Genomic DNA, 12,447 nt, shown 5'->3' on the forward strand with positions numbered 1-12,447 from the left:
TAAAGCCATGCCAAATTGAAGGCAAGCTGTTGCAAAATGGTTCATGATTGTTTGCATATCAACCTGGGAGTGGAACACGAGAGCACAGTCAAGGCCTCCCTCCTCATCAGAATTTGGATTAGCAGCACTTTTATGGATGCCTCTGAAAATCTTGGTGTTGTACGTTGCAGCTGAACTCAGTCATTTTACAACTAATCCCGCTTGCCAGAAAAAAAGATTTTCTGTTGCTGATTCTTGTACCATTAAGTTGCTTCAGGCATTAAATTCAGCAGTGACATCTATTTCTCCATGCCTCCTTTCTTCCTTCTCTTTCTCCTCATCCATTGGAGGCAGAAATACCACCGAGAGCTGTGGAGCAGGCAAAGTGTCCCACCCCATCACAATTCTGGTGGTGATGCCAATATAGAGGAAAATCTAGACTCGTACATCTCAAGCTATGAATTAGGTTTTTGAAGAGATAAAATTAATCAGAAACATGTGGAAACGGGTAGGTTATCTTTAGATTTCACTGGACAAATACTTGATTTCTCTCCAATACTTAAAGCCATTTTAAAATACCTGTATGTTCTTTTTTACCTCATCATTTTTGCTTCCTAAGGCTGCTTGTATAGGCATAGGATGAAGTGTTTTAAAGTAGTTTTAAAAAACACGTAGAAACATAGAAGATAGGAGCAGGAGTAGGCCATTCGGCCCCTCGATCCTGCTCCACCACCTAATGAGATCATGGCTGATCATCCAAACTCAGTACCCTGTCCCTGCCTTCTCCCCATATCCCTTGATCCCTTTAGCCTTAAGAAAAATATCTAACTCCTTCTTCTTGAATATATTTAATGAATTGGCCTCTACTGCCTTCTGTGGTAGAGAATTACACAGGTTCACCACTCTGAAGAAATTCCTTCTCATCTCTGTCCTAAATGGCTTACCTCTTATCTTTAGACTGAGACCCCTGGTTCTGGACTCCCCTGCTATCGGGAACATCCTTCCTGCATCTAGTCTGTCTAGTCCTGTTAGAATTTTATAAGTTTCAATGAGAGCCCCTCTCATTCTTCTAAACTCCAGCGAGTATAAGCCCAATCGACCCAATCTCTCCTCATACGTCATTCCTGCCATCCCAGGTATCAGTCTGGTGAATCTTCGCTGCGCTCCCACCATGGCAAGAACATCCTTCCTCCGATAAGGCGACCAAAACTGCACACAATACTCAAGGTGTGGTCTCACCAAGGCCCTGTACAACTGCAGCAAGACATCCTTGTTCCTGTATTCAAATCCTCTCGCTACAAAGGCCAACATACCATTTGCCTTCTTAACCGCCTGCTGCACCTGCATGCTTACCTTCAGCGACTGGTGCACAAGGACACCCAGGTCTCGTTGCACTTCCCCTTCTCCCAATCTTGCCATTCAGATAATCTGCCTTCCTGTTTTTGCCACCAAAGTGGATAACCTCACATTTATCCACATTATACTGCATCTGCCATGCATCTGCCCAATCACCCAACCTGTCCAAATCATACTGGAGTTTCTTGGCATCCTCCTCACAGCACACACTCCCACCCAGCTTTGTGTCGTCTGCAAACTTGGAGATATTACATCTAGTTCCCTCGTCTAGATCATTAATATATATTGTGAATAGCTGGGGTCCTAGCACCGATCCCTGCGGTACCCCACTAGTCACTGCCTGCCACGCAGAAAAAGACCCGTTTATTCCAACTCTTTGCTTCCTGTCTGCCAACCAGTTCTCTATCCAAGTCAATACCTTGCCCCCAATCCATATGCTTTAACTTTACACGCTAATCTCTTATGCGGGACCTTATCGAAAGCCTTCTGAAAGTCCAAATACACCACATCCACTGGTTCTCCCTTATCTATTTTACCAATGACATCCTTAAAAAATTCCAGTAGATTAGTCAAGCACGATTTACCTTTTGTAAATCCATGTTGACTTTGTCCGATCCTGTCACTGTTTTCCAAGTGCTCTGCTATTACATCTTTTATAATGGACTCTAGCATTTTCCCCACTACCGATGTCAGGCTTACCGGTCTATAATTCCATTTTCTCTACCACCTTTTTAGAATAGTGGTGTTACATTAGCTACCCTCCAATCCATGGGAACTGTTCCAGAGTCTATCGAATTTTGGAAGATGACCAGCAATGCATCTACTATTTCTAGGGCCACTTCCTTAAGTACCCTAGGATGTAGATTATCAGGCCCTGGGGATTTATCGGCCTTCAATCCCGTCAATTTCCCTAACACCATTGCCCTACAAATACTGATTTCATTCAGTTCCTCCCTCTCATTAAACCCTATGATCCCCGACATCTCTGGGAGGTTATTTGTGCCCTCCTTTGTGAAGACAGAACCAAAGTATGTATTTAATTGGTCTGCCATTTCTTTGTTCCCCATTATAAATTCCCCTGATTCTGACTGCAAGGGACCTATGCTTGACTTCACCAATGAACAGCAGAATGAACACTTTACTAACAATTCAGTTATATTTATATTTTAAAATATAAATTGCGTTTATAGGAAATGGATATTGATGAAATTCTTTGCCGTGCTGAAACTCGTGATAATGAACCTGGGCCTACCACTGTAGGAGAGGAACTGTTATCACAATTCAAGGTACTGGAAAACATTTGATACATTTAGCTGGATCTGCTAACCTGTGCACAGCCCCATAGCTTTTGAGATTTACTGAGCACCTGTGCTGCTGGGATACTGATAGGACAACTCATTGATCAGACCAAGGAGAGCACCTAACCAAACAGTAAAACAAAAATTGCTATTGCTGCTGTTCCAATTTGAAGGCCAGGTCAATCAACAGTATCATGAACCTTGACTAGCTGAAGAACTGGCTTTCGGATCTGGTTTTTAGCCAATTGCAGTTTAATTTTTGACAGGTTGGATTACAGTCCAGAATGAACTGTGAAATTCCAAGGGCACATGAAAAAAAAAATATATGGAGAATTTAAATTTGAAAACAAAAATTAATTGAAAAGTTAAAACATGAAATATCATAAAATGAGCCGTGGGAAGAGTGGAAGATGGAGACCAAAAGTAAAATCTTTAAAACTTTTTTTTGACTTGTTTAGTAATATAACATTGATAGTGCTCTTGTAAAAATACTCTTGATATATGTTAGCTAGCATCAGGGTGCATCAGTTGGGGGGTAAGCTACTGTCATTCAAAGCATTCAGAGCTATAACATTCATGATTTTTTTAATGTGTGTTGCGTGTAAAGATTAGCAGTATCACCCTTTCACAGGCTTTAGAATCGGACATTTAGGCCCATAGCAGCGTTTGAAGCTCTCTGAAAGAGCTAGCCATTTAATCCCATTCCCTCTGCCCTTTCCCCACCTCATACCTTTTTTTTCCCCATATTATCCACCTCCCTTTTAAAAACTAATACTTACCACAAACTGTGGGTGTGAGAATGAGGTATGTGGTTGCTTCAAAAACAATATCAAATCTGTAATGCCAAATGACAAACTGGCGAGGGAGGTTAGTTGAATGCGGTTGTTTGTCTGATTTTTTGGGGGGCTCATACGTGCAATTGAAGCTGAACAGAGAAGCCCATCTCGGGTGCACTGAATTCAGGAAAAGTTTGAGAAGTTTGCTCCTTGTTTTTCTGGGTGATCACTCTTGTCTGATTCCAAGTTGCCCAAAGCGGACACAATGCTCCAACTGTAGCCTAACCAATAATATGTACAAATTACAGCAAAAAAACGGTGTAAAAAGATTAAGTTGTCTGTTGGAGGACAAGGAATCTAACCATCTACCTGTCCCTTATCAAAAATATTTCAACTTCTTTATTATAATGTGCTTTCTGTTGCTGGAGCACAAGAAAGGAGGGAGCATAGCGCTGGATCCAAGCTCAGCTGACACCCCACAGTCAGCCACTGGAGATCTTCGAGGCACGTGGAGCAGCAAGCTTGCCAAGGTGCCAATGGAGAAGGGAATTTGGGCTGTAAATAGCCCCCTGTGGCACACAATGAACACTACTGACCTAAGATTTACTGTTTAATTTTATTTATGGGTTTAGCTGTTTGTTGCCTGTACTGCTGTTTTCAATTCATTGATTTCTCCTTACCTGTGCGCTCCCGTAGAAAGCATTCTGAAACTTTCTTCCCTCGCCATTAGGTGGCAAATTTTTCCACAATGGACGATGATCTTGAACCTCAGCGCAATATCAGGGACTGGGATGACATCATTCCAGAAGTACAACGGAGAAGAATGGAAGAGGAGGAGCGGCAGAAGGAACTTCAAGAGATCTACTTGCTTCCTCGAATGCGCAACTGTGCCAAACAGGTAAGTGGTAGGACTATTGTAATTCGGGTTTCTTCACTGGTACTCAACAAAAAAAATAGGGTTGGGCAAACTCGTGCAATTAATGAACTGAAACTTCACACATAGGGACCTCAACTATTTACAATCTACATTAATTACTTGGATGAAGGGACCGAGCGTACTGTAGCCGAATTTGCTGATGATACAAAGATTAGGTGGGTTAGCAAGTTGTGAGGAGGACACAGAGTCTGCAAAGGGATATAGATAGGTTAAGTGAGTGGGCAAAAATTTGGCAGATGGAGTATAATGTGGGAAAATGTGAGGTTATCCACTTTGGAAGGAAGAATGAAAAAGCAAATTATTATTTAAATGGAGTGAGACTACAAAAAGCTGCAGTACAAAGGGATCTGGGGGTCCTCGTACATGAAACAAAGTTAGCATGCAGGTACAGCAATTAATTAGGAAGGCTAATAGAATGTTGGCCTTTATTGCAAGGGGTATGGAGTATAAAAGTAGGGGAGTTTTGATGCAACTTTACAGGGCGCTGGTGAGACCGCACCTGGAGTACTGTGTACAGTTTTGGTCTCCATATTTAAGGAAGGATATACTTGCATTGGAGGCAGTGCAGAGAAGGTTCACTAGGTTGATTCCTCGGATGAAGGGGTTGACGTATGACGAAAGGTTGAGCAGATTGGGCCTATACTCATTGGAGTTTAGAAGAATGAGAGGTGATTTTATTGAAACATATAAGATTCTGAGGGAGATTGACGGGGTGGATGCTGAGAATGTTTCCCCTAGTGGGGGTATCTAGAACTAGGGGGCATAGTTTCAGAATAAGGGGTTGTCCATTGATGAGGAGGAACTTTTTCTTAGAGGGTTTTGAATCTTTGGAATTCTCTACCCCAGAGAGCTGTGGAGGCGGAATCATTGAGTATATTCAAGGCGGAGATTGACAGACATTTGAACTGCAGGGGAGTCAAGGGATATGGGGAGAGAGCGGGAAAGTGGTGTTGAGGCCAAGATTGGATCAGCCATGATCTTATTGAATGGCGGAGCAGGCTCGAGGGGCCAATTGGCCTACTCCTGTTTCTTATGTTCTTAGGTTAATTATATGAGATAGCATACAGCAGGCTGAACAATTTTCCCTATACTGTGGGTTATACAGTGTCATAGTGTACTCCTGATCTCTCAAAAGATGGACGAACATTATACTGATAAATGAGCAGCTCAGACCAAAACTACTAATTTGAATTTATTATACTGTGCAAATTTTTACAGAAGCAAGAATAAATCATCACGTTGAAAGTAACAGTTCTTAATTCTCACTGGCATTGTCAAACTGTATTTGAGACAACATACCAAAGTACTTTGAGGCTCTCTGATAATTTTATATGCACGATTCTGCAGACCGTGAATTTCCACCTCGCAGTGAATTGGGAATGAAATTTAACCAGTGAACTGAGGTATCTCTGAATACAGAAGTGTCAATCAGGGAAATATTCAGCAGCTCAGGCAGCATCTGTGGAGAGCGAAACCGAGTTAACATTTCAGGCCAAAGACAATTGGAAGATGTTAGAGATGTAAGCGTTTATAAGCAAGTACAGAGGCAGAGAAAAGGGGGAGGGGGAGGAAAGAACAAAAGGAAAGATCTATGATAGGGTGGGAAGGGCAAAAGTGATTAAATGATGAAAGGAATGATTGTGCAAGACAAAAAGGGATGATAATGGGACAAGTAAAGAAACAAAACGTGTCCAAGAGAGGTATAAATGGTTTTGACAGAACAGCAGAGGGGTGGGGACCAAACATGGAAAATCTGTCAGAGGAGAAGGCTCCTGTGACCCTGGAATGTGGTGGAGAAAGGTGGGTAAACCCCAGGGGTGTGGACTACCCCAAGCACCAGCCCACACCACCTCCACTCCCAGTTACTCTGGTGCAGCCATCCAACATTATCAGCACATGCTGTCTGAGAAAATGGAAGCGCTGGTCAAGATCTAAATTTGCTAAATTCAATGTTAAGGTTGTAAACAACAACAGCAACTTGTATTTATGTAGAAACGTCCCAACGCACTTCACAGGAGCATTAAAGTGCCTCATAGAAAGATGAGATGCTGTTCCTTGAGCTTGCTTTGAGTTTCATTGGAACAGTGAAGGAGGCTGAGATCAGAGTGGGGCGGCGAATTAAAAGTGACAAGTGACCGGAAGCTCGGGGTCGCACTTGCAGACTGAACGAAGGTGTTCAGTAAAGCGATCATCCAATTTCTGTTTGGTCTCCCCAATGTAGAGGAGACCACATAGTGAGCAGCGAATACAGTATACAAAATTGGAAGAAGTACAAGTAAGTCTTTTGATACAGTAAGTTCCCAAAAATGCAATGTACTCTACGACTGCTGCCATCCTGTGGCTTAAAAAATGTATTGCACAAACAGGTTTGCATTTTTTTTTCAATCTTGCTGCTTTTTTGTCAATTATTAATGCATCCTTAAACAGCAAGACAAATAACACTTCCTTCAGAATGTTCTCTAGCTTGCTTGGAAAGTGGAATAGCAGCCAATTTTTCAGAATCGGTGAAGAATACAATTCCTGAGAGTGTTGCATATTTTCAGCAATATTTATATAGTTTATTCATCTACTGGAAAAGCACTTTGCCTTTGGGTGAGATGGAATGTAGCATTAGGGTTTTGCTAATGTTTCTTTTTCTACCTCAGATTAGTTTCAACGGAAGTGAAGGGAGGCGCAGAAGGAGGCGATCTTCAGAGTCGGACAGTGACTCAGTTTCTGAAGGGAAGCGCCCTAAAAAACGTGGGAGACCTCGAACAATTCCTCGTGAAAATATTAAAGGGTTTAGTGATGCTGAGATTCGAAGGTATGCTTTAAAATATAATTTATACTTTTTATATGTAATGAAACAGCTCTTTTTCATCCTATGTCACACTGATTACTTTTATCTACTAAACTCTAAAGCTCCTTTCGTAAAATATTAATGGTTTGGAGGGTAGCAAAAATATACATCTACATTTAATGCATGAGAATTGATTTGACTAGCATGCCCAGCCATCTCACTTTGTGACAGACAACACAATCTAAAATGCCAGATGCTGCTCACCTGAAACCGATAAGTATATTCCAATCTGCAGTTTCCTGGCCAAACAACAATTAAATTCCGATTGTCCCGAGTCTGTGTTCACAGTAATTTGGACTAAAGGCACACAGTTTCACCGTAGCAGAATAATACATTGTGAATTACATGGTATGACACTACTGTCCTTATTAAACAGTATATGATCTAGCTTAATATGAGCGATGCCATGGGAGATCTGCTAGTAAATGGTGAAAAATCAGTACCATAAAACACTACTACAAACAGTACATAGACTGTGAAATATGCTGTGTAACCCACTTGCATTTAATTTTTCGTGATTTGCACTCATACGGCAGTGTGACTGTTGGTGCAATTCATGTGGCAGTGTCACTTGTTTGTTATCACAGTTTAAAAAGTGTGAATGTGACCTATGCACTTATATTTTTGTTTTGTACACATTGGGTTACTTGTGAACTGTTGAGGTTTAAGCATTGATTCACTTTAATGAAGTTATCAATTCAATATAGCAATTTAATACTATTTTGTGTTCATTAGGTTTATCAAGAGTTACAAGAAGTTTGGTGGACCTCTGGAAAGGTATGCTGCCAGCTTGTGTACAGTTTAGAGCAGAAAATAAGGAATAACCAGTCCTGTGTGAACTGTTTACTTTTCTCCCATTACCCATAACAGTATGATTTTAGTTGCAAAATTTTAATTAAAACTGTTGTGTGCTCTAACCTACTGGATCTTGTTCTACAGGTTAGAAGCAATTGCACGAGATGCTGAACTAGTAGATAAGTCGGAAGTGGACCTCAGGCGGTTGGGAGAGATGGTGCATAATGGTTGTATTAAGGCTCTACGAGAGTCCACGGGGCAGGAGAAGACAGGTATAAATTTATAATTCATAATTCTTCCCAGACTTACTGATGTGGACAGGATTATGAAGCAGTAGTCCTGAATCATGTGTATATAGTAAACTTGAACAAAATATAAATGTTACTGTGGCTCTGGGTAGCACTCTCGCCTCAATCAGAAGGTTGTAGATTCAAGACTCACTCCAGAGACTTGAGCACAAAATCCAGGCTGACACTTCAGTACAGTACTGAGGGAGAACTGCACTGTTGGCAGTGCTGTCTTTTAGATCAGGGGTTCTCGACCAGGATCCGCCAGAAGGTTTTATGGGGTCCGTCAGAAATAACCAGATTCTACACAACATCCCGCCCCTCACATACTCTGGTTGGAGGACCCACTTGGTCCTCCAGTCCCTCTTCCTATAGGTCTGGAGCTCACGTCAATCACCTGGACAGTGTGAGCTGAGCCTGTGTGGGCGGTGCTGGCTGGTACAGACGCAACAAGAAAGAAGTCTGGAGGGAATGGGTTAATAAACCTGGTTTTTTTTGGGGTGGGGGGGCAGCAGCGGGGTGCTGGTTCCTGGGATCTCTTCTCTCCCTCCCCTCCACCACCCCCCCCCCCCCCCCCCCCCCCCCGGCCGAAAAGAGCAGTGTAAGTGCCAAACTCCGGGAGCAACAGCAAGTGCTGGGAACTTTTGGGGAGCGTGCGTACATGAAGGAAAAATGGTGACTGGTCAGGGAGCATCTGTAAATGAAGGGAAATGGTGACTGGTCAGGGCCAGCTCCCCATCCCTTTCAGAATGCCCCAACCCTAAACCTAAAATCCTAACTAACCGCGATCCCTACCCTGACGTGTAACCGTAAAGTCCTAACCTGAAACACTAACGTAATCCACAACCCCTAACTATAAAAATCTAACCATAGTCCTAATGTCTATTACTCATCCCTAAAGTTTATGGGGGAGAAATTGGGTATGTAGCGCCACCTATTAGCGGCTAAAGAGGGCAGTCAGTGGCTAGCGCCACTGGCCGCGCCTTCCGCAATATGGTGGCGTTAGCCTGTTGTGCTGCGCCGCCACCGATGACGTCATCGGTGTGCGTAGTGCCCGATCGCGATATTTGGTAGCGCTACCCGCGCCAGGTTCACGGGGCCTTGCTGTGCCGGCAGTGGCGTAAGTTAAGGTGGAGGTGCGGGGCGGCCGCCTGCCAGCACCTCCATCCCTGGCCTCCTGACCTCCCCCCCCCCCCCCCCCCCCCCCCCCCCCCCCCGGCGGCATTGCCGGCTGTTTCCCGAGAGCCTGGCACTTCTCCTCGGTGCCGGGCTCTTTTGCCGGCACTCGCGATCAGGGATCGCGCTGTTGCAGGCCCCTCCCCCTTAACAATGGGAGGAAGGCCTGCAGCACCGCAGCGTGTGGCGCTGCGGCACGTTGAGCTGCGATATTCAGTTTCAGCACCCTAAGAGGGACGCGGAGCGCCTCGAGCCTCGCCCCGTCTCCCTCTAGGGGCACTGAAACTGAATTTCTGACGTTCGCAAATGCTCCGAACGCTGTGCAAAAATCAGCGCCCAGGCGAACTTGGCGCCACAACCCAATTTCTAGGCCAATATGTTTAATTGTATGTTTTCAAATCCTGCCATGGCCTTGCCCCTCCCCATCTCTAATCTCCTCCAGTCCTACAACCCTCCGTTATCTCTGCGCTCCTCCAGTTCTGGCCTCTTGAACATCCCTGATTTTAACGGTGGCCATGCCTTCAGCTGCCAAAGCCCTAAGCTCTGGAATTCCCTCCCTAAACCACTCCGCCTTGCTACCTGTCTTTCCTCCTTCAAGGTGCTCCTTAAAACCTACCCCTTCAACCAAGCTTTTGGTCTTCTGCCCAACTACTGTTTCCGTATGATGGGAAAAGCTTATTGTCACCTTTGTTTTGCCTTTCTTTGTGCTCCAATGAAAAAAACATTTTTTTACATTGACTTCACTTGGATGTGAAGTGGAAATGCTGCTTCTGGCTTCCAATTGCCACCAAACTTTTAACTTTTGCATTTTTCGTTCTGACTTTACCCGCTCTGGAAAAGTCCAATGCAAGTCCCTCAAATTCCTGGGAGTTTTTTTTTTCAAAAATAAAAACTGAGAATACAGCATTTTCTGGTAGCTGGGAGAGTTCTGGGTTTAGGCTTCTCCAGTATGTCCATCAATCTTTGACCCATTGGCATGAAGTATTTTGAATTTAACAACTTCACGAAGAAGGTGGTCCACCACCACTACCTCCTAGGGCAGCTAGGGATAGGCAATAAATGCTAGCAACGCCCATGTCCCAAGAATAAATTAAGAAACAACACCAGGCTTTCCCTCAGTCGCCACCTCTCTTTCCTGTTCTCTTCCCTATCTGACTTTAAAACAAATACAACAAATATCTAGTTTCTGTCCATACTGCTACCCTCGCCTTATCCACCAAGCAGCCTGGCCAATAATTGGCAAGGTAAGAGCAGCTAAGGCAAAAATGTAAATGTCTGACGGCTACAGGACGTTCAGGATTGAATGTGTATCATCGCACCATTATCCGGAAAATGCTGGAAATACTCTGCAGGTCAGGCAGCATCTGTGGAGAGAGAAACAGAGTTAATGTTTCAGGTCAATGACCTTTAGACACTTTCAGCCTGACCTGCTGAGTAGTTCCAGCATTTCCCATTTTTATTTCAGATTTTCAGCATCCGCAGTATTTTACTTTTCTACAATTATTGCTAGTCTGTTGCTGCTTTTCAAACCCATGCAAAGGCCACTCCTCCTTTTAATATAAATCAAATATTGTGTTTGCTGTTTTGCATGTGTTCTGCATCTGCAGTGCAAGTGTCTGAAATTTTATTTTTGAAACAGCTGCCAGGCGTGGTAAAGTGAAGGGACCTACGTTCCGCATCTCGGGTGTTCAGGTGAACGCTAAGCTAGTCATTGCTCACGAAGAAGAACTGGCACCTTTGCACAAATCCATTCCACCAGATCCAGAGGACAGGAAGAAGTAAGTTTTTATATTATTTAAACACATTATTATGAATTAGTATTACTGCCTCCATTATCAGTGCTTCACATCCCTAAACAACTATCATGTACCTCACAGAAACTGGGCTTCACAAAAAAAATCCCCATGCGATGTGTAAAGGGAGTGATATTGGTATTCAACAGATTATTTTATTGTGCTGCTTTAGTTGGTTTTACCTAGAGAAAAATAGGCTTCACAAAAATGTTTTTCTCTCTTGATCCTTGTTTGGTTCATTTCATAATTTGGTGTCATCTGCATAAACCATAAAAAAAAGTCACAGGCATTGGTTCCATTGAACTAACACACTAGTTGTATGGTCTATGACTGCTGGGAGGGGGAGCAATAGAAATGAAGCGTGAGATATGTTTCAAATTGAGGGACCACCATTACCACATGGACTGCACTGCTTCACGAAGATCCACCAGAATCTTAGGGCAACTAGGGATGGGCATTAAATATAACCTTCCCAGTATTACCCTTCCCATGATCTGTATCACTAAGAAGGACAGGAATAGCAATGTTTTTGGAACACCACCGCCTCCAAGTCACAAACCATCCTGACTTGGACATATATCGCCGTTCCTTCATCGTTGTTGGGGCAAAATCCTAAAACTCACTACCTAACAGCATTGGGTGAATACCTTCACTACATGGACTGCAATGGTTCAAGAGCAGGTCCACCACCACCTTGGTGACTGGCATGGCTGCATGTATTGCCCATCTCTAGTGTCACCCACATCCTGAGAACAAATGGAAAAAATATATAAATATGAAGGTTGATCTCAATTTTGTGTTTTATTAATAAATTGAGATGATACAATATAGAGGCTCAAACGTTCCCTGTTCATAAACCACATCTATATATATAAAGCGGCTCTTCTGTCTGTCCCGATATCTGTCCCCCGCCGCTCAGCATTCCCGCTATCGCAACGCCACCGGACCTCAGGCGCTAGGCAGGGGGAGGGGCCGGAGAGAGGGACAGAGGGGAGTAGGGTAGGGGTGGGGGTGGGCGAGGGGAGGGAGGGAGACGGGAGGGAGGGAGGGAGAAGGGGAGGAGGGGAGGGGAGGGAGGGATAGGACAGGGAGAGGACATGACAGGGAGAGGGGGGACACACGGGCAGGGAGACCAAGCGACCCAAAATTGCCCTCGCAACGCGGGGCTCCCCAGCTAGTACACAAATAACTGTTTCTGGCTTTCCCTGAAA

General features: G+C 43.9%; 1 protein-coding gene across 3 annotated transcripts in view; it reads left to right on the top strand.

The window, feature by feature from the left end:
* chd1 (chromodomain helicase DNA binding protein 1) overlaps positions 1-12,447 on the top strand; it is a 198,448-nt gene that overhangs the window by 167,543 nt on the left and 18,458 nt on the right. For all 3 annotated transcript variants that reach the window (XM_085987895.1, XM_085987904.1, XM_085987912.1), the window contains 6 exons: positions 2,526-2,621; positions 4,140-4,307; positions 6,992-7,149; positions 7,921-7,962; positions 8,125-8,252; positions 11,083-11,221. In XM_085987895.1, coding sequence (XP_085844021.1) covers positions 2,526-2,621; positions 4,140-4,307; positions 6,992-7,149; positions 7,921-7,962; positions 8,125-8,252; positions 11,083-11,221 — 731 coding nt within the window. The remainder of the gene's footprint in view (positions 1-2,525; positions 2,622-4,139; positions 4,308-6,991; positions 7,150-7,920; positions 7,963-8,124; positions 8,253-11,082; positions 11,222-12,447) is intronic.

Source organism: Somniosus microcephalus, chromosome 1, assembly GCF_052327205.1.
Source record: "Somniosus microcephalus isolate GS21.2 chromosome 1, FLI_Smic_1.0, whole genome shotgun sequence".
In the NCBI taxonomy this organism is placed as follows: domain Eukaryota; kingdom Metazoa; phylum Chordata; class Chondrichthyes; order Squaliformes; family Somniosidae; genus Somniosus; species Somniosus microcephalus.